This window comes from Rhineura floridana, chromosome 19, assembly GCF_030035675.1.
Source record: "Rhineura floridana isolate rRhiFlo1 chromosome 19, rRhiFlo1.hap2, whole genome shotgun sequence".
Taxonomy (NCBI): Eukaryota; Metazoa; Chordata; class Lepidosauria; order Squamata; family Rhineuridae; genus Rhineura; species Rhineura floridana.
In genome coordinates this window covers 17005425-17030839 of record NC_084498.1, presented here as the reverse complement: position 1 = coordinate 17030839, position 25415 = coordinate 17005425, and the positions used below count along the sequence as shown (strand labels likewise).

Here is a 25415-nt window from a genome sequence, read left to right as displayed (position 1 = left end):
AATAAAAGAATAATAATAAAAGGAGGGGAAAAGATCTCTAGTTTTGTAGAACTAGTCTGCACCCATTTTATACAAACTGGTCACCAGAGGAAGGGGGCATGGAAGTTCCTCGCATCCCTCTGGGGCAGTCGTGAGACTGTTTAAGGGATTCAAGAGACAGCTAAGAGCCTTCACTGGTTTGAAGGCAAACCCTTTGTCCCCTCCATTCTGTTCTGCAACTGCAAGAGCCTTAGCCAGTCAGAGAAGACAGTCTTGGGGCTGGATGGCCCAATGCAAATGTTTAATTGATTTATTTAATTTTAAAAAAAAAAAAACACCAGTATTTAGAAAATTTGCTCCCACAAGATGCAGTCATGGCCACCAGCTTGGACGGCTTTAAAAGAAGATTAGACAGATTCATGGAGGACAGGGCTATCAATGGCTACTAGCCATGATGGCTGTGCTGTGCCACCCTAGTCAGAGGCAGCATGCTTCTGAAAACCAGTTGCCGGAAGCCTCAGGAGGGGAGAGTGTTCTTGCACTTGGGTCCTGCTTGCAGGCTTCCCCCAGGCACCTGGTTGGCCACTGTGAGAACAGGATGCTGGACTAGATGGGCCACTGGCCTGATCCAGCAGGCTCTTCTTATGTTCTTATGTTCTTAATGAACTGATTTAGTATAAGGCAGCTTTGTAAGTGAATGTACATAGCTCATTGTAAGACCCAATGAAGTCCCAGTAATAGACGTGTATACAATAATGCATGGTATGTAGAAAGTGGATAGGGAGAAGTTTTTTCTCCCTCTCTCACAACACCAGAACTCAGGGATATCCAATGAAGCTGAATGTTGGAAGATTTAGAACAGACAAAAGAAAGTACTTCTTCACACAGCACATTTAACTATGGAATTCACTCCCACAAGAGGTAGCGATGGCCACCAACTTCGATGGCTTTAAAAGAGGATTAGAAAAATTCATGGAGGAGAAGGCTATCAGTGGTTACTAGCAATGATGGGTATGTCCAGTTCTGGTCTCCGCACTTCAAGAAGGATGCAGACAAACTGGAACAGGTTCAGAGGAGGGCAACAAGGATGATCAGGGGGCTGGAAACAAAACCCTTTGAGGAGAGACTGAAGGAACTGGGTATGTTTAGCCTGGAGAAGAGAAGAGTGAGGGGAGATATTGTATTCTTTCAGACACCTGTTGAAAAACATTTCTGTTTCAGCGGGCCTATTCAGACACATGATTGTTGTGTTGCTGTAAACTGCCCAGGGAGCTTCAGCTATGAGGCAGTATATAAATAAATAAATGATGGGTTATATGTTCCATTGCATTGTATTGTTTTTAACAGTATTTAAATGTTTTAAATATGTATTTAGTTTTTAATAGTATTATCTATACAGATGTGTTTACCACCCTGGGCTCCTTTGGGCAGAAGGGTAGACTACAAATATATATATAAAAAATACAAATAAATAAATCAACCAGGATTCAGAGAATCAACAGTTAGGGGGAAAATATTCCTTCAGCCTCCTTTACCAAAAGGGTGCTTGGCCTCCCTGCAAGAGAAGGTACCAATTACCATTAACTGTACTGGCGCCTTCAGTACTGCAAACACCTCTCCATAAAAGGAACCAACACTTATTTTCATGTAAGTTATTCAGACAAGTCATTAGATGCCTTTTGGTAATTTTACCAATCCAGGCTGAATTTGAACCACTGACGTCAGAATTAAAAGGCTTCATTATCCCATTACCAAGGCTCTTAAACTATCTCTTCAGTCTGTAATTTTGGTCAAAAAAAAAAAAGCCCACAAGATCTCTCCTCAAATTCTTAAAGAAAAAACCCTCCAGAACCCACAACCGTTGCTGCTTGTAATTTGGAGGGTGAAGAAAATAACAGGCTGGTAATGTGAGAAGTGAACTGCAAGGGTTTCAAATATCATGTTTTATGACCAACTGTCACAAGTTGTTTCATTTATAATAAGATGCAATGCATATATTTTTGTACTGCACATCTGGGAAAAAGCAAAATTAGAAGGCAACGTGATTTAATGGGTAAAGGTAAGGTCCACTAAATTCATGTTCATGTTTAGATGTCAAGAAACTACAGCTTTCCATCCAGGACTTCTGCTTGCGCAACAAAACTTCCCCTCCCTCTCCTCGTGTCCCCCCAAAACTGCTTCAGAGGGTTGGGGGAAACCCCAGAACGGATCTGGATAAGGGAGGAGAGGGAGGGGAAGTTCTACTGTGTAAGCAGAAGTCTTTGTGTAAATGCGACAACCTTGTTGGATGCAAACTAGAGGGATTACTTTTATGTGAAAAGGGTGTACGACTGAGTAAAGCCCCCCTCCTCTTAAAATCTGGCCCCATCCATCGGCTAGAGAAGGAGCAGCTGCAGGGAGATGGCTCCTCACTCCCTGCCTGAAATAACCCTCTGTCCCAACTGCTAGCTGCCCTGGGACTATAGAAGCAACAAGAAAAGGATATTCAGCCCCTTACTTTGGCCAATAGAACAAGAGCCAAAAAAGCCTATTCATGAAAGTACACCAGCAAGGAGAGACCAGCCTGGCCTGAACTGGACATAAATGCCTCCTTGTCGTTCATCACTTTGTTCTGTCCTTGAAGATTCTGATCTGCCTCCTCTATCTTTTCCTTCCACTTCCCTTTCCTTGGGTCTTTCAGCGGAGACTGATGCCTCTTGGGATTGGTACAGCAGAAGGCAGGGAAGGCAACAGAAGGTGGAGCCTGAACAAGTGGCTGGCGGAATTAGAGCCAATTATAAGAGCCAACTAATTCTGGGTTCGTCCTTATCCCCCCGCCCCCCGCACTGGTAGAGCATCTGCTTTGCATGCAAAAGGTCCCAGGTTCAGTCCCTGGCATTTCCAGGTAGGGCTGGGAGTGAACCCATTCTGAAAACCTGGAGAGCCTCTGCCAATCAGTGTAGATAATATTGAGCTAGATGAACCAACGGTCTGACTTAGTACAAAGCAGCTTCCTATGTTCCAACGTTGAACACTGAGACTTAGGAGGAAGAGGCTGATAGCCAGTGTCACCCCCTAGACTGGTTTTGAGTAAGGAAGTAGGCAGGGCGGATAGACTAAACTTGGTGGGGCAATGTCTCACTTGCCCTAATGGGTCAGCCTCCACTAGCCTCAGTTGGAAAGCCTGATGGCAGGGCCTCTCTCTCTCTTCCTTTGGGGCCTAAGGAGGAGGGGTAGGGTGGCCACTTACACATTGCCCCAAATGAAGAAACGCAACACACACACCCAAGAAAGGGCAAAAGAGGACATAAATCTGCAAAAATATCCAAATATTAATTTATGTGTATAAATGCATATTTATTAGAATTAGAAATATTTACTGTAATTCAAATAGAAATACACAGGAACATAGGAAGCTGCCTTATACTGAGTCAGACCGTTGGTTCATCTGGCTCAGTGTTGTCTACACTGCTTGGTAGCGGCTCTCCAGGGTTTCAGACATGGGTCTCTCCCAACCCTACCTGGAGATGCTGGGGTTTGAACCTGGGACCTGCTGCATGCAAGGACGATGCTCTACCACTGAGCTACGATTCTTTGCCAATACATCTTGTCACAGTGGAGAAGACTGTGTGCCAGCTCAGTCTGCTGTTTAGGCGCCAACTGTTAATGGGCAAATTCAAGGTTCTTGCAGGTCTCCCTTCTTAGGGTTCTTTGCCTTAAAATTGGAACTGGACTGGACTGCCTTTCAAATGGAGGGCACTCTCCCCCTCCCCTCCCCACTGTAAGTCAAGAGTAGCCAATGTGGTGCCATCCAGATGTTATGGACTGCAACTCCCATCATCCCTGATCATTGGGCATCCTTGCTGGAGCAGCTGGGAGCTGTGATCTACAACAGCTGGAGGGCCCCATCTTGGCTACCCCTGCCATAAATTACAATTGAGGGGGCATCATACCTTTAAACAGTTATCCCTGTCCCTTAGGAACACAGGAAGCTACCTTATAATGAGTCAGACCATTAGTCCATCTACTTCAGTACTGTTTGCATTCACTGGCAGGAGCTCTCCAGAGTTTCAGGCAGGAAACATTTCCATCCCTCCCTGGAGGATGCCAGGGATTGAACCTGGGGTCTTCTGCATGCAAAGCTATGACTGAGCCACCGTCCTTCCCTTCCTCACCACCTTTCACTTCTTCCTTCCCCTAGGCCAACTTTCAGCTATAAACCCCATAGAGAAGAGGCCTCTTTCTCTCTCTCAGTCTTACCTTTACAACATTGAGTTTAGGAAAATTCATTCCAGCTGTGTTTTTCTTCCAGGGGTTGACAGGTAGCTTATGCATTTTTAAGGTTTTGTTGAGTGTATACATGAAAGGCTTCAAATTTCCTGTCAGTCGACTCAGCCCAAGCCACGACTCTGCACTGGGAGTTCAGCCTTTAAAGACTGGAAGGACATAACAGTCCTTCTTCCAGACCATATCCTCATTAAATTAAGGGACTGCTGCTAGGAGGATGGAAGATGCTCTAACTTACACAGGGGGACTTTTCTTCTCCCCTTAGCCACACAGACACATGCCCTCTCCCATGTTGCCAGACTGAGGAGACAGTTGACTCGTCAAACATCATGACCAAGTCAAAACCTTAACCCTGCACAGAGGCCCGGGCCTGCCCCTAGGAACCACACGAGATGGGTGAACCCATTAACTTCTTCACAGTTAAGAACTTTGAAACATCATTTCTCTGCTCCAATTTGTGTGCCTGAATGAACAAAAGAAGCCTCACAATTTTACTGGCCTCCTCACCAGTCTAAATTGCAAGGGAACTTAAAGTGCTGGGAAGAATATGATTCCTATTTAAAAATAAAGGAGATGGGGTGGGAGGAGAGAACAGAAAACTGCTAACTCATGGTGAGTGATCCCTGGAGAGAGAAAATCAGGTAGGGTGGCCTGGTCTTCTGAGCCCTTACCCAGGCAACATCTGCACCATACGTTTAAATCACTCTTATACCACTCTAACAGTCATGGCTTCCTCCAAAGAATCCTGGGAACTGTAAGTTTGTTAAGGATGCTGAGAGTTGTTAGGATACACCTATTTTCCTCACAGAGCTACAATTCCCAGAGTGGTTTAACACTCGGTTCCTCTTCCCAGGAATTGTAGCTCTGACGGGGGGAATAGGGTCTCCTAACAACTCTTGGCACCCTTAGCAAACTACAGTTCCCAGGATTATTTGGAGGTGTATGATGTGGTTGTGGCCCTAGAGTCCACCCTAATACATTCATGAAGTAACTTTCATTGTGAGTGGCCACAAGCCTATCTGTACCATAGTGGCAGAGAGGGAATAATGGACCTCTCAGGCAGCATGTTTGGGACATTAATTTAAGGCAAAAAACTTATATACTCTTAGGGGAAAGTTCCAGAGTTTCACAGTCACTGCTGCAAACCCCTTCCCCCAATTTTCTGCAGTTTGCAGCACTGACATAATTGAGATTAACAGAATCACAAGTGAGACCTGTGAGAAAATGTTGAAGCCCCTAAGGAAGAGGTGCCCCCCCGATCCCCACATTCCTTCTGGGGGAAACTGTTGGGGACACTTGTCAGCAACAGGAAAAGCCAGAACAGAAAGTGAGTTGGGCCCACAGCCAAATAAGGGTGGGATCCAGAACTACCTCACAGTCTTCCTCTTTCATTTTCCTACACAAGTATCCATCCTCCCCCACACTTCCATTCATTCCATTGTCTCTCCTCCCCACCCCCTAACCCACTATAACCACCTTATCCCCAATATACCCAGAAAGTCACTGCGGTCTGTAGCAGAGCTTCCCCTGCAAATTCCAAAGATATCAGAAGCACACTTCAGAGTAACTCGCAGCAGGGATTTCAATGGGGCTGCCAAGGTTCTATGGAACAGCACTCTTGTCGAGATACAATAGGCACCCACTGTCCGCACTTTCCGGAAGCAATTGAAGACATTTTTATTCTGAAAAACCTTCCCAGCTGAATGAATAGTAGGGTTGCCAGGTGTCCTGTTTTCACCTGGAGATTCTAGATTTCTTGGGGTCTCAGCTTTCTTTTTTTAAAAAATTAAGTTTCTAGGTGGTCTGGTTCAAAAGATATACAGTAGGGCCCCACTATACAGCGCTTCGCTTTACAGCGCTTCACTAATACAGCGGTCTCAATTAGATGCAATTAGACTAAAGCCCCACTCATACGGTGCCATTCTATTAAATGGGTTCTGCTTTACAGCGGTTTTTGCTTTACAGTGGGGGTCCGGAACGTAACCCGCCGTATGAGTGGGGCCCTACTGTACACCAAAACATCTGCCACACTGCCCCCCAAGCAACTCCAGTTAAATCAGCTTGTAGCAGGCTGCTCTAGCCTAGACCCCATTGCAACACCAGATAATGGTTGTTTTTTTTCCTGTTTATCTGAAAATATCATAAATTGAGTAAGTATATATCTTTCAGTTTTTTTCTCTCTTGTGTGCAGGAGTCAAACAAGTTTAAATTTTCCTGGGATATTGGAGAGGGCAGCTTCCCAATATGTAGCTTTAATCCAGCACTTGCTTTTCTGGGAGTAAAGGTGCAATGCTAATCCCACATACCCACAGTAAACCCCACTGAATTCAACAGAACTTGCTTTTGAGTAGACATGGTTAGGATTGTGCTGTAAATTAATGGGATGCTTGAGCGAACATGCCAAAGAATTGTGTTGTAAATCTTGCTCTCCCCCTCCAATCCTATTTTTAAAGCAATTAGGCAGGGCTTACTCAGGTATCATAGTTTTTATTATGTAGAAAACTAATACTGATTTTTTTTTTAATGTCCTGAAATGACCAACTGTTTTTACAATAAACTATTATATGGGGTGTATGTATTTTTATATCTGCAGTGTGTGTGTGTGTGTTTATGGAGTCTTTCCAACAACTCTGTGAGGTAGGGTTGGTGACTGGAAACCTAGTCAGCTCACAATAAGAAATAAATCCCTTTAAAATCCAATAACCATAAAAACAAGTATACACAGTTGCAAAACAGCTTAAAGTGGTATGATTCTGAATTTTGGGTTGTGTGAGTGAAGTTCCTTATCACTTGAAGTTGCAGTTCTCTGCATGCTTCCCTGTTTGAGTAAGCCCGATTGAATATATTGGGACTTGCTTCTGGGTAAACAAACATAGGATTGCACTATAAATATCTTTACAGGTTGTGTAAATAATAAACATCTTTGACAGTCATGCTTATATAAATATTTCTTCATACTATGTCCCAGTAAGTACCTGATTTCACACTATGGTTGTAGATTATTATTTCCTCTATGTTTTAAGTGTGCCCCTCTTCCTTGGGATGGTCATGGTTCCCCTCTGCTGTTTTCACCCTGAGGGGCAGATAGGCTGAGAGACGGTGAGTAGCCCATGGTCACCCAGCACACTTTATAGCTCATTTCCATTTTGAAAAATTAATTAAAACATTTACATGCAGGCAAAGTTTATTAAGTAGATCCATAAAATGCATTTAAAGCACATCCAACTCACATTTAAAGGGCAAGACTTCTCCTAAAGAATCCTGGGAAGTGTAGTTTTCCCCTAACAGTTATAGTTCTTACCACCCTTAACAAACTACAGTTCCCATAATTCTGTGGTGGGATTCATGTGCTTCAAATGTGTGTTGAATGTGCTTTAAGTGAATGGTGTGGCTATGCCCTATGTATGCTGTGCATTCATTAGTGAATTGAAAATAACAATGTTAAAATATACTTTTTTAAACAGGGGAAGGGTTGTAGCTCATTGGTAGGGCATATGCTTTGCATGCAAAGGACCAACATTCAATTTCTGGAAAAGACTATTGCCTGGAATCCTGGGGAGCCAATGCTAGTCCATGTCATCAGTACTCAGCTAGATGGTACCAAATGGCCTGAGTCAGTGTAAGGCAGATTCCTTTGTTCAGAAAAGTGGGAAGTGACTCCAGGGCCACAGTTTTATTTACAACATTTATATACCGCTTTATTGTAAAAAAATCTCAAAGCGGTTTACATAAGGAATTAAAACAATAAAATTATTGGCAAAAAGAATGAAAGACAGGTATTTAAAAACATTCAAAATAACAAAACCAACAATGAGTTAAAAACAGTCGACATGCCTGGGTAGGCTAAACAAACATGTTTTAGCAGGTGCTGAAAAGAGTAAAGTGAAAGCGTCTGCCTAATGTCAATAGGCAGGGAGTTCCAAAGTGTAGGTGTTGCCACACTAAAGGACTGATTTCTTACAAGAGCAGAACAAGTACTGTGTGACACCCGTAACATGGAAAGCACACTTTGAACTTGGCCTGGTAGCAAACTGGCAACCAGTGCAGATTTCAGCGCAGAGGTATTATGTGCTGATAGGGTCTCACTCATGTCAGCAATTGTGCCGCAGCATTCTGCAATACTGTAGCCCCCGGGTCAGGTTGTGCTGCATGGGGATTTATGTGATCTTGGTTGAATGGCGGCCAGGATTTTTTTAGTTTTCGTTTTTGATTTTGAATCCTGACTGTTTGTCGGATGCTGAGTTTTCTGACTTACTCATAGGAATCTTGTTGTGGTTGGTATAGAATTGCATTTAGGAAATCATCACTGTCTTTTTCTTTTCTTTTTGCATTTCATTTACCTTCGCTCCCTTACATCCACAGAAGCAACAACAGTGGTTCCATGTGGTCAGCTCAACTCCCTTAAACCCACTGATGATGCACCTTGTTGGTTGCATGATGGTTTGTTGCTTGCCCAATAATGGGAAAAGAGAATTAATATATTTGGAAGTGTGGCTGCAATTGTTGTTCCCAAGCTGCTGGCTATGAAGGTAGACCAAACCATGTGTGTCTTCTCTCTGACAATTATTATTCACTGAAATTGGGTTGGTTGTCAAAGTGAGTTTATAGCAGCCCACAGGGTAGACAGAAAAGGGTAGATAATCTTCTTACTTGTACCCATTTCTCAGACCTCTTTTTGAAGTGAAGGGTCAAATCTGTAAAGAAGTTTGGGGCAGCCATGTTAAATGACAGGAGCAGGGCATTCCAGTCAGGGGGTTGCCAACCCTGCTTGGATATGGATATCTTTACAGAAGATCCCTAAGTCAAGCTTTACCAACAGCACAATCCAAACTATATCTACTTAGAAGTAAGTCCCAGGGTCGACTTATCCATTAGGCACAGTAGGCACAGTGCCTAGGGCACACAATGATTTCTTTTAAAATCAGAAGAAAAAAAATGAACGTTTAGGGTCGAAGAAAATCTTTTAATTTTTTTCTCACATCAGAAAAAAATGAAATTTTTAGGGCCCACGAAAATCTATTAAATTTTGCCCAAAATAGAAAAAAATCAAATGTTGAAGTATTTAAAGTTATATCAAAAATAATTTTTAATATTGATATTATTATGGTGGGAGGGGCATACAAAGGCAAAAGTGCCTCGGGACCCTGAAAGTCATAATGCGGTCCTGGCAAGTCCTGTTGAGTTCTATGAGGCTTAGTCCCTTAGTAAGTGTGTTTAAAATTGCAGCCTTCAGGGGCATCTATCTTTATTCCTGAGTGCTCCCATCTAACATCTCCATAACGCTGCACTCCTTTCTTCCTACAGTGGTCTTCTGGTGACTGGGATGGCCTGAGGGCACTTAAACCCTTGTTGCCAGAATAGGCTAGATTAAATGTTCCCTACCCAGACTCCATCTTTTAGCTAACATCTCTGTCTTAATTTCAGAGAAATGTTTTTGTTTGAATTGTATGCTCCAGCTGTGGTTGATGCTTAATATATCATACTTAATGACATCACTAGGGCCCACCCCCAGGACATCACTAGGGCCCACCCCCAGGACATCACTAGGGCCCACCCCTGAAATCTCAGGGTTTGGGATGCTTCTGACCTGGCGGAAAAGCAAGGAGAGAGGCACCCAAAAGTACCTCAAACAAGGAGAGGGGGAACCCTCAAAGTGCCTTGCCAGTGAAAAGCCAGCAATAAAAACACTTTCATTTCCACCTTTAGCTTTTCACTGGCAAGGCACTCTGAGGGTTCCCCCTCTCCTTGTTTGTGATGCTTCTGACCTGGCAACCCTAATGAATAGGTCTCTGCCATGGGTGCCATTTTTTTTAAAAAAAATCATATTTGTTATTTGAACTGTTTTTACATTGTTGTTATATGTTGTACATTCTATACACACACACACACAAAACACACAGAGTGATTTAATAACAACCACTACTATATCTAGGCACCATTAAGATTTCACATCTGAGCCATAAAAGTGGAGGACCCTTTCCCTTCCCTCCTACAAATAACATTTTAAAAGTCACTTTGTTCAACCAAATGGAAGAGGGGTAGAATGAGTGAAAGAAAAAGGCCCTAAAATTGTCTCAATAGAAACTGACGTAATTATTATTTTTTGGACATTAAATCAACACCCAGCACTCTATCTATCTAAAGTGGCCAACACCTCTTGCAACATATTTCCTAATCAGCTGGTATTTATGGTTGATATTTTATATTTCCAATTTCCCCCTCAGGGCTCATGAGAACGCAGCGCACCTGCCAACCTTTTTGACTGGGTCCATAATTGCCAATTTGCTCTTTGCCTTAGTATATCACTCAATTTAGCCCTTGCTGTGCCCTGCATACATCCTCATTCATCTAGATGCCCCCCATGACAATTAGAGTGTTAGCTTCAGCTAACTAGGGCAACTATTCTACTAGGGCTGGGAGACAATTATTAGTCTATTTTTCCATCTTGGGGGCAACAAAATTGAGAATCCATGACAATTACATCCAGCAATTCTACTCTCCACGGCTGCCTTCTACTCCTTTCCCCCCTTCCACATCTTCCACACATTTCAAATTAACGCAGCTCTTCCACCACATTCAAATGTTCTGTGTTTGTGGGGAATGAGGGTCCTATTTAAATGATAATGAGGAACGATCCATTCAATTTAGTGACGGAGAAAATCCATTAAAAAAAGCAGGCAGTTCTTAAGCTGATGGGTCAAGAAAAAGATAAACCCTTTTTTAAAAGCCATTATGTATGGCTCTGTGTGGGTTTTTTACACTGTTCAGGACATCAGGAAAGATTAGGACAATTATGGAACAAGGAGCAAGGAGGGAGAGGGGGAAGGCAAAACAGAACACCCCTGATCCCTCCTGGGACCACCCTAAACCGCCCCCTATTTAATTTCTATCAAAATAAGGCACAGGAATAGTTTGTCTTTTAATTCTCTCTTAATACCCTGTGCCTAACTGTGAGGGAGAGGAGAGAAAAAATTATTTTGGAGAACTAGCTGATGGTTCTACCAACAATTACAAAGGATAATTTTTCAGACATGTGTCATGGGGTAACAAGCTTTGCAATAAACTAAAAAGAGTGGGGGGGGTTCATAGATACTGCAAGTTACTGAAAAGAACATAACACAAAAAGAGCCCTGCTGGATCAGGCCAAAGGTCCATCTAGTCCAGCTTCCTGTTCTCACAGTGGCCAAAAGATGCCCATGGGAAGCCCACATGCAGGATTTATGCATAACAGCACTCTCCCCACCTGCAATTCCCAACAATTGATATTCAAAGGCATATTGCCTCTCGAAGTGGAGATAGAACATAGCCATTGTGGTGAGTAGCCATTGATAGCCTTATTCTCCATGAATCTATCTAATCATAACAGACAAGAAGACTGTTGCCGCAAATTAGCCTGGTTCAGACCGTATATTATCTTGGGTTAATAAGCCAACATACGCATGACCTTCGGACCAACATGTTCAATCCCTGCTCAACGTCTTCTCTCCTTGATGCACTGCAGGTCAGCACTCCTTGGGCTAATTAAACATAGTTTCCCAGTATGTCAAAACTGGGTATCGATAGCTATCATTATTGGAATAAGCCAGGAACTTAAACTGTGGTGTGAAGTTGTTTTAAGATCCTGGTTTCTTCCATTCTCTTTACCCATAGTTTCCCAGTCAAGGTAGCTAATATGGACCTCTGCACCCTCTGTGTGTATCAGCCCTGCAGATAAGTCAACAAAAGTTACTAGCCCACTTATACCCATGCAATTTTTACATGTAATTTTATTACATCTATATCTATGTATATCTATATATATCGAGAGAGACAGAGACACATACATGAGCTGCTTTTACTTTTATTTTGATTTGTTTCGGTCACCTTATTTGAACATCTGGTTTTTATCAGTATTTTCAATGTATAATTTATATTGTTTTATGTAAACCACTTAAATGTTTTGATGATAAGGCGGCATATGAATCCTGCTAATTAAATAAAATAGTCAGCTGTGTGGCCTGAAACAGGAAAACAGGCAACATTTTTTAAAAATCCCTGAAGGGTGCTGGCATAGGCAAGGCGACCAGGTAAACAGCTAATTAAAATATAAACTTTGAGGTAAACTGGTGTCCCCAGGCAGGTGTGTGTGTGCGCATGAGACAGACAGACAGACACAGAGGTGGAGTCAAAGTCTGCCTTTTCTAAAAAAGCATCCTTCAACTCTTGACTCTGCAGTGCAGTGCTAACATGGAAATTCCCCCATAGGGTTCCTACTCAGACGTTTTGTGAACTTCCAACTATTTGGGGCCACATATATATATCCAGAACAACTGGGGGTGGGGGAGGGGGAGACAAAGAGAGTATATTTAGATAGCTCCAAAAGGGGATTAGACATATTCATGGACGATAAGGCACAAAGAACATAAGAATTACAAGCATACACTATACCTATAGGATGAGAGGCAGCATGCTGTAATGCGAAGGGAATCCCAGCAGTGTTTCAATTGTTCCAGGTCACCAGAGTCTGGAGCAGCTCCAGTTCAGGTTTTACACAAAGTTCAGGAGTTTCAGAGACTAGGCCCTGACTGAGGCAGCAGCAAGAGAGATTTCTGGTGGGCTTTTCTCATGCCTTGCCTGTGCTACACAGCTGGTTCTAAATACAGTAGTTTGGTCACCATCCTTTGCGTAAAAAGTACTTCTTGCACAGGCCACTTAACCAGATGCTGAGCAGCAAAAGCAGAGATAGGCTTATGCCTTATGTTCTGCTTGGGGGCATCCCAGAGAAAACAGGATGTGGGATTAAATACACCTTTGGGCGTGTTTTAGGGTTGCTAGGTTAGAAGCATCCAAAACCGTGAAATTTCAAGGGCGGGCCCTAGTAATGTCATGGTGTGGGTCCCAGTGATGTCATGGGTTAGGCCCTAGTGATGTCATTAAGCATGATACATTAACCATCAACCACAGTTGCTTGGAGCATACCACTCATACAAAATTTTTTTATCTGACTGGAAATTAAGATAGAAATCTTAGATAAATGTGGGTGTTTCCAGGTCCAGCTGAAGTGATGGGATAATTCCTCCTCACCTGCTTAGGAAGCCTGGTAGGGAACATTTAAACCAGTCTACTTGCTTCTGGTAAGAAGGGTTTAAGTGGCCTCAGGCCAGGCCAGGCCAGGCCAGTCACCAGAAGGCCACTGAAGAAAGAAGGGAGTCTAGTGTTGTGGAGATGTTAGATGGGAGCACTCAGGAGTAAAGATGGATGTCCCTGAAGGCTGTAATTCTAAGCACACTTACTAAGGGACTAAGCCCCATACAACTTACTTCTGGTAGATATGGTTAGGATTGTGCTATCGGTAAGGCTTGCCCAGGGATCCTATGCAAATCATATCCAAGCAGGCTTGGCAACCCCGACTGGAATGCCCTGCCTGCCTTTTAACGTGGCTGCTCCAAACTTCTTTACAGACTTGACCCTTCACTGCAGAGATTTGAGAAACAAGTAAGAGTTAAGAAGATTATCTACCCTTTTCTGCCTTCGCTGTGGTCTGCTACAAACTCATTTTGACAGCCAACCCAATTCCAGTGATTAATAATTGACAGAGAGAAAGCACACATGGTTTGCTCTACCTTCACAGGTAGTAGCTTGGGGACAACAGCAGCTGAAGCTATGCTTCCCAGTATGTGAATTCTCTTTTACCACTATTGGGCAGTGGGTTTAAGGGGGTTGAGCTGAGCACATGGATGTAAGGGAGTGATGCTTATATGGATGTAAGGGAGTGATGTCAGAGGTAAATGAAATGCAAACAGAAAAACAAGAACAAAAGACAGTGATGATTTCCTAAATGCAATGCCATACCAACCACAACAAGATTCCTGCGAGTAAGGCAGAAAACTCAGCATCACACAACCAGTCAGGATTCCTAACCAAAACTAAAAAATTGTGGCAGCAAATCAGTCATGGTCACAGAAATCCCCATGCAGCACAACCTGACCCGGGGGCTGCAGTATTGCAGAATGCTGTGGCATGACTGCTGACATGAGTGACCATATCAGCACATAATACCTCTGCTCTGAAATCTGTACTGGTTGCTGATTTGCTGCCAAGTCACGTTCAAGGTTTGCTTTCCATCTTATGGGTACCACATAGTACTTGATTGGCTATTCTAAGAAATCGATCCTTTAGTGTGGCAGCACCTACACTTTGGAACTCCCTGCCTATTGACATTAGGCAGGCACCTGCATTGTACTCGTTTTGTTTGGGAAAGCAACACGCATGTAGAAGTTTTTTTTAAAAAAATATGTTTTTAACTCATTGTTAGTTTTATTATTTTGAATGTTCTTAAATACCTGTCTTTAACTGTTTTTGCCAATACTCTTATTGTTTTAATTCCTTCTGTAACCTGCTTTGAGGTTTTTAAAATAAAGCAGTATATAAATGTTGTAAATAAAATACATAAATAAATTTTAGAGTCACTGTAGCCCTTGGATCTCTTTCCACTTTTAGGAAGAAAGGAATCTGCCTTAGGCCATTTGGCACCATCTAGCTCAGTCCTGATGACATGGACTAGCATTGGCTCTCCAAGATTCCAGGCAACAGTCTTTGCCAGAAATTGAATTTTGGTCCTTTGCATGCAAAGCATATGCCCTACCACTGAGCTACAAATCTTCCCCTGTTTAAAAAAGTGTATTTTAAAATTGTTCTTTTTAATTCACTAATGAATGCACAGCATACGTAGAGCATATCCACACCATTCATTTAAAGCTTATTCCACACACATTTAAAGGACATGAATCATACCACAGAATCATGGGAACTGTAGTTTGTTAAGGATAGTGGGATCAATAACTCTGTGAGGTGGAAACTACAGTTCCCAGGATTCTTTGGAGGAAGTCATGGGCTTTAAATACGAGTTGGATGTGCTTTAAATGTATTGTGTATATCTACATAATAAACTGCATGGAAATTATTTTAATTAATTTTTAAAATTGGAAATCAGCTACAAAGTTTACTGGGTGACCATGGGCTACTCACCATCTGTCAGTCTTATCTGCCCCTCAGAATGAGAACAATAGAGGAGGGCTGTGACCACCCCAAGGAAGAAATGTAGAGGAAATAATAATGTACAACCATAGTGTGAAATCAGGTACTTATTGGGACATAGTATGAAATATTTATCTAAGCATGACTGTCAAACATGATTATTTACACAACCTGTAAAGATATTTATAGTGCAATCCTATGCATGTTTAATCAGAAGTAAATCCCAATGTATTCAATGGGGCTTACTCAAACAGGGAAGCGTGCACAGGACTTCAAGTGATAAGGAACTTCACTCACCCAACCCAAAATTCAGAATCATGCCACTTTACACTGTTTTGCAACTGCTTTATACTTGTTTTATGGTTATTGGATTTTAAATGGATTTATTTCTTGTGAGTTGCCTTGGTTTCTAATTGGCAACCTTACCTCACAGGGTTGTTGGAAAGACTCCATATACACATTCACTGGAGATGTAAAAATACATACACTTGATATCATAGTTTATTGTCAAAACCAGTTGGTCATTGCAGAACATTAAAAAAAAATCAGCATTAGTTTTCTACAATATAAAAACAGTGAACTAGGTAAGCCCTGCCTAATTGCTTTAAAAATAGGATTGGAGGGGAAGAGAAAGATTTACAACACAAACACAATCCTATGTTCACTCAAACATCCCAGTGATTTACAGCACAATGCTAACTATGTCTACTCGAAAGTAAGTCCTATTTAATTCAATAGGGTTTACCTCCACTATGTGGGATTAACACTGCAGCTTTCCTCCCAGAAAAGAGAGTATAGGATTAAAGCTTCATACTGGGAAGATTTTCAAGACAGACCATAAATTAAATGAATAAACTGTTCTCTTCAACTGCCCAGGAAAATGTAAAGTTGTTTGACTCCTCATAATTAGAAAAGTATAACACATTGTAATGGCATCATAAACTGCATGTACACTTTTAAATTTCTGTCATTTGAAAGATAAAATGTATAATATGCTATTTTTGCAAGTAATTTAAAAAATCTTGCATGTACACTTTTATTACAATCATAACTGAAATTGTTTACAGTAAACAATTGCCTACCAAGATCCTGCTGTGATTTTTTGTTCTATGTCTCTTGCACAGAGAGAAAGGGACTTTTGCTACTGCTGAAAGCTATAAATTTACTCAATTTATGAGATGTTTAGACAAGCAGGAAAAGACAACATTTTTCTGGCCTTGCAATGGGTTCTAGCTATTGCTTGAGGTCAACAAATCCTTTGTCAATCACAACCCTGACTTTACTTACTGGCAACAGACCTGAAAGGGTGGGGTTAGAGCAGCCAGCTACAAGTTCATTTAACAGAAGTTGTAAGAGGGTGGCAGCTGACGTTCTGGTATATATCTCTTGAACCAGACCACCCAGAAACTTAATTTTTTTACAAAATGAAAGCTGAGAGTCTGCAGATTGGGGTGACTAACCCAGAGAGGACCCCAAGAAATCCAGAATCTCCAGGCAAAAACTGGAGACCTAGCAACCCGTGTGTGTGTGTGTGTGTGTGTGTGTGTGTGTGTGCGTGTGCGCGCGCAAGAAACTGAGAGAGAAGCCATTCAGTAGCTGGTGTGTGTGCAAGGTGGACCAAGAGGAAACGAGTGCTTTAAGAAAAACATCACACTGAAAAAACAAACCAAGGCCAGATAACTAATACTGTTACCCAAAAGAGCTATTCCTACCCCCCCTCTGCCCTGCCTCACTTTCCTTTCCAGTTCACACATGTTTATTTATCCTGGAATCGGATCCCAGAAACACGGCTGGGATTCCCCACCCTGGCCACCCCACCCCTCCTCCCACACCACACAGGCTGTTTATAGCACCCCATTCACACTCAAAACATGTAGAGCGATTTCCACCCCCACCCCCCAACAATGTCACATTTTGCTGTCAGAGCTGTCAAGCCAAATCCTGCTTTAATCTGCCAAAAGCACTTTTCTGCTGACATTTTTAATAAATATTTTCAGCTTTTAAACACATTTGTGGGAGCCATTTTACCCCCTCCTCTCTCTCTCTCCCACATCCTCTTCGCTTTCTTCAGGAGAATGAGCTCTGAAAGCCTTAATAGCAAATACATTACGCTTATCAAAGGCTTCCCCCTCCCTCTTCTTTTGCATCCCGAAGCAGAGGTAGTGTTTTCAATTTTAAAGCTAAATTAACTGTCCAATTGAATTTGGCTGGTGTGAGCTGCTTTTTCTTGTGACAGGTTTTAGTTATGAAGCATATTTCACATTAATAGAATGCAACATGAAAACCCCACTCTCTCTGGGATGTAACCGTGGCTCGCCATTGAAATGTTAAATTTAATATTTCAGACATGACTCGTGTCGGCGTTTGATTATTGTTCGTCATTTAAATCTCTCCAAACGGGGGAAGGTCCTAATTAGCAAAAAATCATGTTTTAATGAAGGCAAAATGCTAATTGCTGACACAAAAAAGCCTTCACATAAAATTATCCCAGCACTTCCATTGATTTCTTGGTGATTCAAAATAATCATAATAATCATAATAATAAAAAAGAGCCCATTTGTGTGTTTACACACTAAGCCATCATGTTGCATTGGATTTATCATAATATTTCACTGAAAAACATCCCCTACACACTGCCCTAACCATGATTCCCCATACATACCAAACACACATAATTCAGAGCATGACACATAAGTGAATCCATCTATACAATCTAGAATAATTAGACAACATCTATTTTTTAAAAAAATGGAAAAAAGCAATGTTCCCTTACATACACACCACAACTTTTCTCCTCAAAGAAATAATCTTGAGCCATCTTTTCCTCTCAGGAATAACAATTCCATTTTGTTTTCCCTGCCTCTGATCTTTCACTTATCATATTATTTGCGCTATGATTATAGTGTTTGCAAGGGAGCTCAGCCACTTATGCCACAACACTCAATCATGACATGGGGGAAAAAAAGTTATTACACAGTGACCTCTGGATGCCAACGTTTGTTCAGCGAGATTTATGAAATTGCTGCAACACAGCGCCGCTGATTTCTTGGTGGTACTCACATCACTGAGGCAGTCCCTGGAGCTGCTGAGCTGGGAGCTTGTGGCCTCCCGGATGCTGTCATCCTCGCTATTCCTGCCACTTCGTTTCATGGGGACCTTCATCTGCAGAGATCAAGAGACATTATACCGTTAAAACTGGCCTGAAAGAACGTTCAGTTCATCAGCAGTCAGAAAGTGCTGGAGCTTATTTGGATGGATGCATGAGGCACAGCCCTCCATGTTTCTAAAACGGCTGGGAAACTTTTTTTCTTGCAAGGGCTGCACTCCCTTTGGGGTAATCTCTTTGGGGCTGCAAGCCAGCAGTGGGTGGGGCTGGAGTCAGTGGTGGGTGAAGTAATAAGGCCAGAACCAGAAGCATATAAAGTGCCTTGTCTCTCTTCCTGCCCCCCGTTTTTCTCCTCCTTACCACCTGTGTGAAATTAGGCTTAGGGATGCATTAAATTAGGCTGAGGAACACATATATTCCTCTGGCCATAGCTTTTCATTCCAGTTCTAAACCATCTTAGAAAAATCTCTGCACACTTCATTGTTTGAAATGGTCCGGTGCACAAATGTCCCTCTAGGCAGACATCTTATATTTTTGTATATCTTTAATTAATTGCATGTGTTTTTTGGATGAATGTATATCAGTATTATAATGTATATATGTTCATGTTTTTAAATATGTTGTAAATCTCTTGGAGACTTTTGTTATGAACAAGTCTACTACATAATAATAAAAGAACAAGAAGAAGAAGTTGTACAATATATTGTTAAGTCGCTTGGAAATCTTTCATTATTATTCATTATTTGATTTATATCCTGCCCTTCCTCCCAGCAGGAGCCCAGGGTGGCAAACAGAAGTGCTAAAAACACTTTAAAACATCATATAAACAGATCTTAAAATACATTAAACCAAAAGGTTAAAAACATTTTTAAAAAGCTTTAAAAACATCTTTTTAAAAGGGTTAAAAACATTATTTAAAAAAACATATTAAGAAGCAATTCTACCACAGATGCAGACTGGGATAGGTCTGAACTTAAAAGGCTTGTTGAAAGAGGAAAGTCTTCAAAGGCGCCGAAAAGATAGCAGAGATGGTGCCTGCCTAATATTCAAGGGGAGGGAATTCCATAGGGTAGTTGCCGCCACATTAAAGGTCCGTTTCCTATATTGTGCAGAATGAACCTCCTGAAAAGATGGTATCTGCAGAAGGCCCTTACCTGCAGAACGCAGTGATCGACTGGGTATATAAGGGGTAAGATGGTCTTTCAGGTATCCTGGTCCCGAGCTGTATAGGGCTTTGTACACCAAAACTAGAACCTTGAACTTGGCCCAGTAGCAAATGGGCAGCCAGTGCAATTCTTTCAGCAGCGCGGTGACATTTTGGCGATACCCTGCCCCAGTGAGCAGTCTCACCGCTGCATTTTGCACCAGCTGCAGCTTCTGGACCAACCTCAAGGGCAGCCCAACATAAGAGCGCATTACAGTAATCCAGCCTGGATTTCATGTTATAAATGATAAACAAATCTGATAAATCATTATATTCTTACAACTGAATGTACATGCTTCTACATGTAGAGAATGCTTAGCATCTGCTGAGGGTTCCAAATAGATTATCTTGGTAAACCTCTTTAATATTATTACTTAAAATTTATTTATTTAAAATATTTATATCCTGCTCTTTGACAGCACTCACGGGTGGTTTACAACTTTTTTTTAACTTAATCGAATCAAATCGAATCCAAATTAAACAACAGACAACAGCATAAACAAACAGCAGTCAAGACAGAAATGTGCAGCAGGCAAAAGCAATCTTAAAAGCCAAAGAGACAATTTAGACTTTTGTTTTTCAGCGCTGTTAATGGGAAGCAATTCATTTAGTTAGAGCTCACCTTGTGCAGCCTTTTTACTGTTGATAATACTTTATTGAGAACTAGCATTATTTGCAGGTTTCAAACAGAAACACCAATAGACAAATAATACTCCAGACCACAGAAAGGATTTGAAAACTACAATCATATGACAGCTGAGCTAACATAACATTCCCTCTCATTATGGGTCTAATATAGAAGGCAATTGCTGTTATCATAGAATCATATTCATCAGACAGGGGGCCTTAAGGTGTCATAAACAGCATTAAATTATTATCATTACCCAGACACTTGAAACATGAATTATTTTCCAAATTGTCACATACTGGGTTGGAAGTGTTCCTCTTTTACTACGGCTGCTGCTGCTGCTGCTGCTGCTGCTGCTGCTGCTGCTGCTGCTGCTGCTACTACTACTACTACTACTACTACAGCAACCCCACCTACCATCGCCAAAACTCCCCCTACCCCCACAAGTCACCAGAACCCCCCCCAGAGATGTCACCAGGGCTCCCCTTGCCCCCCCCACAGGGCTTGCCAGAGCTTCCCCTCCCCCACAGGGGTTACTGAAGCTCCCCCTTTTGTAAGTGTGATGCTTGCAAAAATATAATATAGGTAGATGATGATGATTTCTTCTCACCTGTCCTTCACCAGAAGGTCCCAGGATGGGTCACAGTATATAAAAACACAATATAATTAGAACAACAATAAGCATCAGTGATCTCACCCATAATCCCAAAACAATAATTCCATAAAAGACAGGAAGGATACCAAAATCAATTCCTTACTTTTCAAAGGCCGAGGTCAAGAAGTGCATCTTCAGCAGCCTATGGAGGGCTGCAAAGAAGGAATTCTTATGCCCAGTTATGGCTGGTTTGCCAGCTATGGGTTCTGTTGGACAGAGAAGGCCTTCTCATGAGCTGCTGCCCCCCCCCCCCGGTCTCTCGGAGAAGTGGAACTACAATGAGACCATCTTCCACTGATCTTAATTCCCAGGCTGGACTATAGGGAATGAGATATTTCAGATATTTGGGGCCCAAGTTGTATAGGTCTTTAAACATTAAACATGAGCATTCTTAATTGCATTCAGAAGCTAACAGGCAGCCAGTGCAGCTGCTTCAGAACAAGTGTTATGTGTTCTCACAGCTGCCCCAACCAACAACCTGGCTGCTGCATTCTGCAACAGTTGCGGCTTTTAAACCATTTTCAAGGGCATCCCCTCATAGAGTGCATTGGAATAGTCTAATCAGGAGATTACCAAAGCATGGAGTATGGTAGCCAAGTCATAGCTGTCCAACAGGGTCCATAGCTGGCAAACCAGCCATAGCTGGAAATAGGCAATCCTACCCCACAGAGGCTGCCTGAGCCCCACACTACAATCATGGATCCAGGAGTAACCCCAAGGTTCGCACATGCTCTTCTAGAAGAGTGAAACCCCATTTAGAGCAGGCTGCCTCCTCACTTCTTGGACACAAGAACTCAGAACATCATCTTGCCTGGATTCAGTTTCAATTTTTTGCCCTACATGCAGCCTAGAGAGAGAGAGGGTGTTGTGTGTCATTTGCATATTGGTGACCCCTCACTCTAAATCTCTTGATGGCATCTCCCAATAGCTTCATATTGAAGTTAAATAGCATATGGCACAAGAAGGATCCCTGCAGAACACCACAGGATCGTTCCCATGGCTCCGAGTAACAGCCCACATTGCTAATCTCTGGAATGAACCTGGAGTCAGGAGCTGAATCACCTTAAAACAGTACCCCTGACCTCCATCTCACAGACTTGATCCAGGATACTATTGTCAGTGGTATCAAAAACCACAGAGAGGTCAGGGAGAATGAGTAGAGTAGTGTTCCCCCATCCCTCTACCAACAAAAGTAATCAACCAGGGTGACCAAGACACTTTTAGTGCCATGACCAGGCCTGAAGCCAGACTGAAATGTCTAGGTAATCAGTTTCCTCTACGCATGCTTGAAGCTGAGTTGCCACCACCCTCTCAAGCACCTTGCCCAATAAGGCGATATTTGCGAATTGGTGATAATTGGATTAGCACTTCTAGGCCCAGGCAGGCCCTTAAGGAGGGGTGCACCACAGCCTCCTTCAACACAGATGGCACCTTAGGGCAAGCAGTCAGCTGAAACCCTTCAAACACTTTGTTCACATTTTCTGGCTGCAACAAATGAAACCGATCCAGTACAGCTGGACATGATGGTGCTCTGGACACCTCCAGATTTGCTCTAACTATGGTGTCTAATTTCATCCAGATCTAAGTGGTTTAATTCTGCCAGAAAATGCCATCACGAGTGGAAGACCATCATTCCACTGGCTAGATGACAAAAGCCCACTCACCACATGGAATAGCTTTCTCCACCACCATCAATAGGCACAAGAATATCCCTGATTTATCCCTGTCTTTGCCTTTTGGCAATTCTTTGTCAGTATCAGTTTCTAGAGTTGTCATTCTCTGGGGCTCCACAGCTCAACTCCCTCTGCAGTAGTTAAATATTTGAGAGTGTGGGGTGGGTGCATTTTGGCTTTAATGTGCCTGCACGTGCGTGAACATTAAGATAGCATGTCATATATAGGCTGACATTCTGCACACTGGAGAGGCTTGTTCTCAACTGTTGATAACAGGTTATAAGGCAATTATGATCTTCCTAGCATATTTTTAACCAAAAGATGATGCACACTGTCAGCTTTTAAATTAGTGGAGGACAAGCCTTTGCAGAATGAATGAATGCAGATTACCAAAAGAGGAGTAGAACTATCATCTATATGGAAGGGCTCAGAGAGTAATCCTTCAGAGGAGAACTGTGGCATTACAAAACTGACCCCTATTTTCCTCTGTGAAATGCTGTAGAATCAGACATTGCAGCTGGAGTAACATAGGAAGCTGCCTTACACCACATCATATCCATCCGGTACACTTTTGTCTACGCTGCTTGGCAGTGGCTCTCCAGGGTTTCAGACGGGATTTTCTCAGTCTTACCTGGAGATACCAAGGACCGTCTGCATGCAAAGCTGAGGCTCCACCACTTAGCTATGACTGATATACAGTGGCTTGCCTGAGGGTACTAAGTTCATCACCAAAGGTGAGACAAAATAGGAACACTGGGAATTAACTCAGTGGCAGAGCACATGCTGTGCATGCAGGAAGGTCCCAGGTTCAAGCTGGGAGAGACTCTTGCCTGAAGCCTTGGGGAACCACTGTCAGGCAGGATAGGTAATGTTACGTTAGATGTACCAATGACTACATATAAGACACTAGGGTTCAATTCACAGATTCAAACTGTATGTGTGCAGGTCAGGTGTGTGGCTTGCTACCTCAACCCTACCCATCCCGTGCATACAGTCTACACACTTGGAAGGAGTAAACAGGATCCTGGAGGAAGACTGCAGAGAACCTGTGCACAGATAGCTGTTGAGCCCCAGCTCTCCCAGGGGGATCAGGGAGGGGAGCCAGCCAAGCCGCAGCCTCCTCAGATAGACCAGGGGGAGGAATCAGAGGTAGATGAGACTTTCGAGGATAATGAGGGAGGGGGAGTAGTGGACAGCCTGCCAGTTCCCACAGACAGTTCTCCCACCGAAACAGACTTCGCTCCACCTAGACGCCCCAACAGAGCCGCTGGGGGATGACCGGGCGGGCGCGCCATCTCCACCCCCCCAGGATTCCCCGCCTGTCACTTCAAATGCTTTCCCGCCTCCTGAGGCATCTATCGAGCCTGTACTGTCAGATGAGCCGGCGGAGGATCGCCCTGCATGAGACGCCACAAGAAGGTGGGACTTCGAAGGAGTCAGAGATTGCGGGCGAAGATCTTCCCTACTTAAGGCGGCGCCCCCCTAACCTGGTTGATGAGTCAACTTTCTTCACCCGCTGCAGAGTATGCCTAGGTACTTTAGTTAGGGACTGTAGTGAGTTAGCATAGTTAAGTCTATGAAACACATTGCCTTTGATGTTACTCTAATAAAACAGGAATTAATTCCAGTCTCGCCTCCGTTTTGTGACTCACAGTCTGGGCAGGACAATAGCAAGCGACGCACATACACACACTACAAGAGCTGTAGCTCAGTGGTAGAATATCTACTTTGCGGGAAGGAGGTCCCAGGTTCAGTCCCCAATAGCATCTCCAGATATGGCTGGGAGAAACTCCTGACTGAAGCCCTGCAGAGGCACTACCAGCCAGTGTAGATAATACTGAGCAAGATTGTCTCAGTGGTCTGACTGAGTAGAAGGCAGCTTCCTATGTTCCTATGTACTCTACTAAGATGGAACCACTACAATTGCCTCAAGGCAAGAGCAAGCCTATCTGCAAACACAGCTCAGCACAAAGGATTCTACTACTGAATAAGCTCTATACCACATTTCCCTCTTAGTAAAGGCATCATGTGGACTAGTGGTCTGACTTGGTTTGTGGCATATACCCACATATATATCATACCTATCCACAGAAACTAATGACTGATCGCATGAAAAATAGACATGCAAAACAAATAGGCTGAACCATCCATTCCATCCCTAGTTAATCTCTCTCTCTCTCTCTCTCTCTCTCTCACACACACACACACACACACACACATACACACACACACATATACAGGACAAATGAATCAGCCTATATCATGAATCAGTCTGTATCAGTCTGCATTTAAATTGTGCAAATTTCTCCCTAATCTATACATATTTGTACACATTTTCCTCCACAATAAGCATTTTCTATGCATTCTACCCCCATACACATTTTAGATACTTTTCCATGCATCCTCCCTAAAATAATAATTCATCTTTGCATTTCCCCTGTAAAACACGTCTTTTTAAAAACAAAACAAAACAAAATCAAAACTGAAACTGCATCACAAGATCTGGACAAGTGATATGCATTATGATCTTTATATAACTCTGGGAAGTGCAAACTAGGTCAGTTTGTTTTAAAATGCAGAACTCATGAAATTCTCCATCTAGCATGAACTCCTCAGCCACTTTATGTTTTTGTTTCAATCAAGTTACAGAAGCAGAGGTTTCAGGGCACGGCAGCCATCTCTTTGCTATCTCCCCTCTCTTACTCTCCAAAGTTTACACATGGAAAACAACTCCACATGTCCAACACGCACAGAGAAGCAAATGGAGAGAATCTGACCTAATGAAGTCTTGTGTGGGCAAGCAAATTAGAAACATCACTGCTGCCATTAACCTTTCAGAGTAAATATCAATTATGAAACTTGCTTCGGTACCTATGTCCCCTGTTTGC

At 42.6% G+C, this 25415-nt stretch overlaps 1 protein-coding gene across 25 annotated transcripts in view; it reads right to left on the bottom strand.

Annotated features, from left to right (window-relative positions):
* The window catches only part of FBRSL1 (fibrosin like 1), a 999197-nt gene that overhangs the window by 511612 nt on the left and 462170 nt on the right, over positions 1 to 25415 (bottom strand). For all 25 annotated transcript variants that reach the window (XM_061603171.1, XM_061603169.1, XM_061603170.1 and 22 more), the window contains one exon: positions 18322 to 18423. In XM_061603171.1, coding sequence (XP_061459155.1) covers positions 18322 to 18423 — 102 coding nt within the window. The remainder of the gene's footprint in view (positions 1 to 18321; positions 18424 to 25415) is intronic.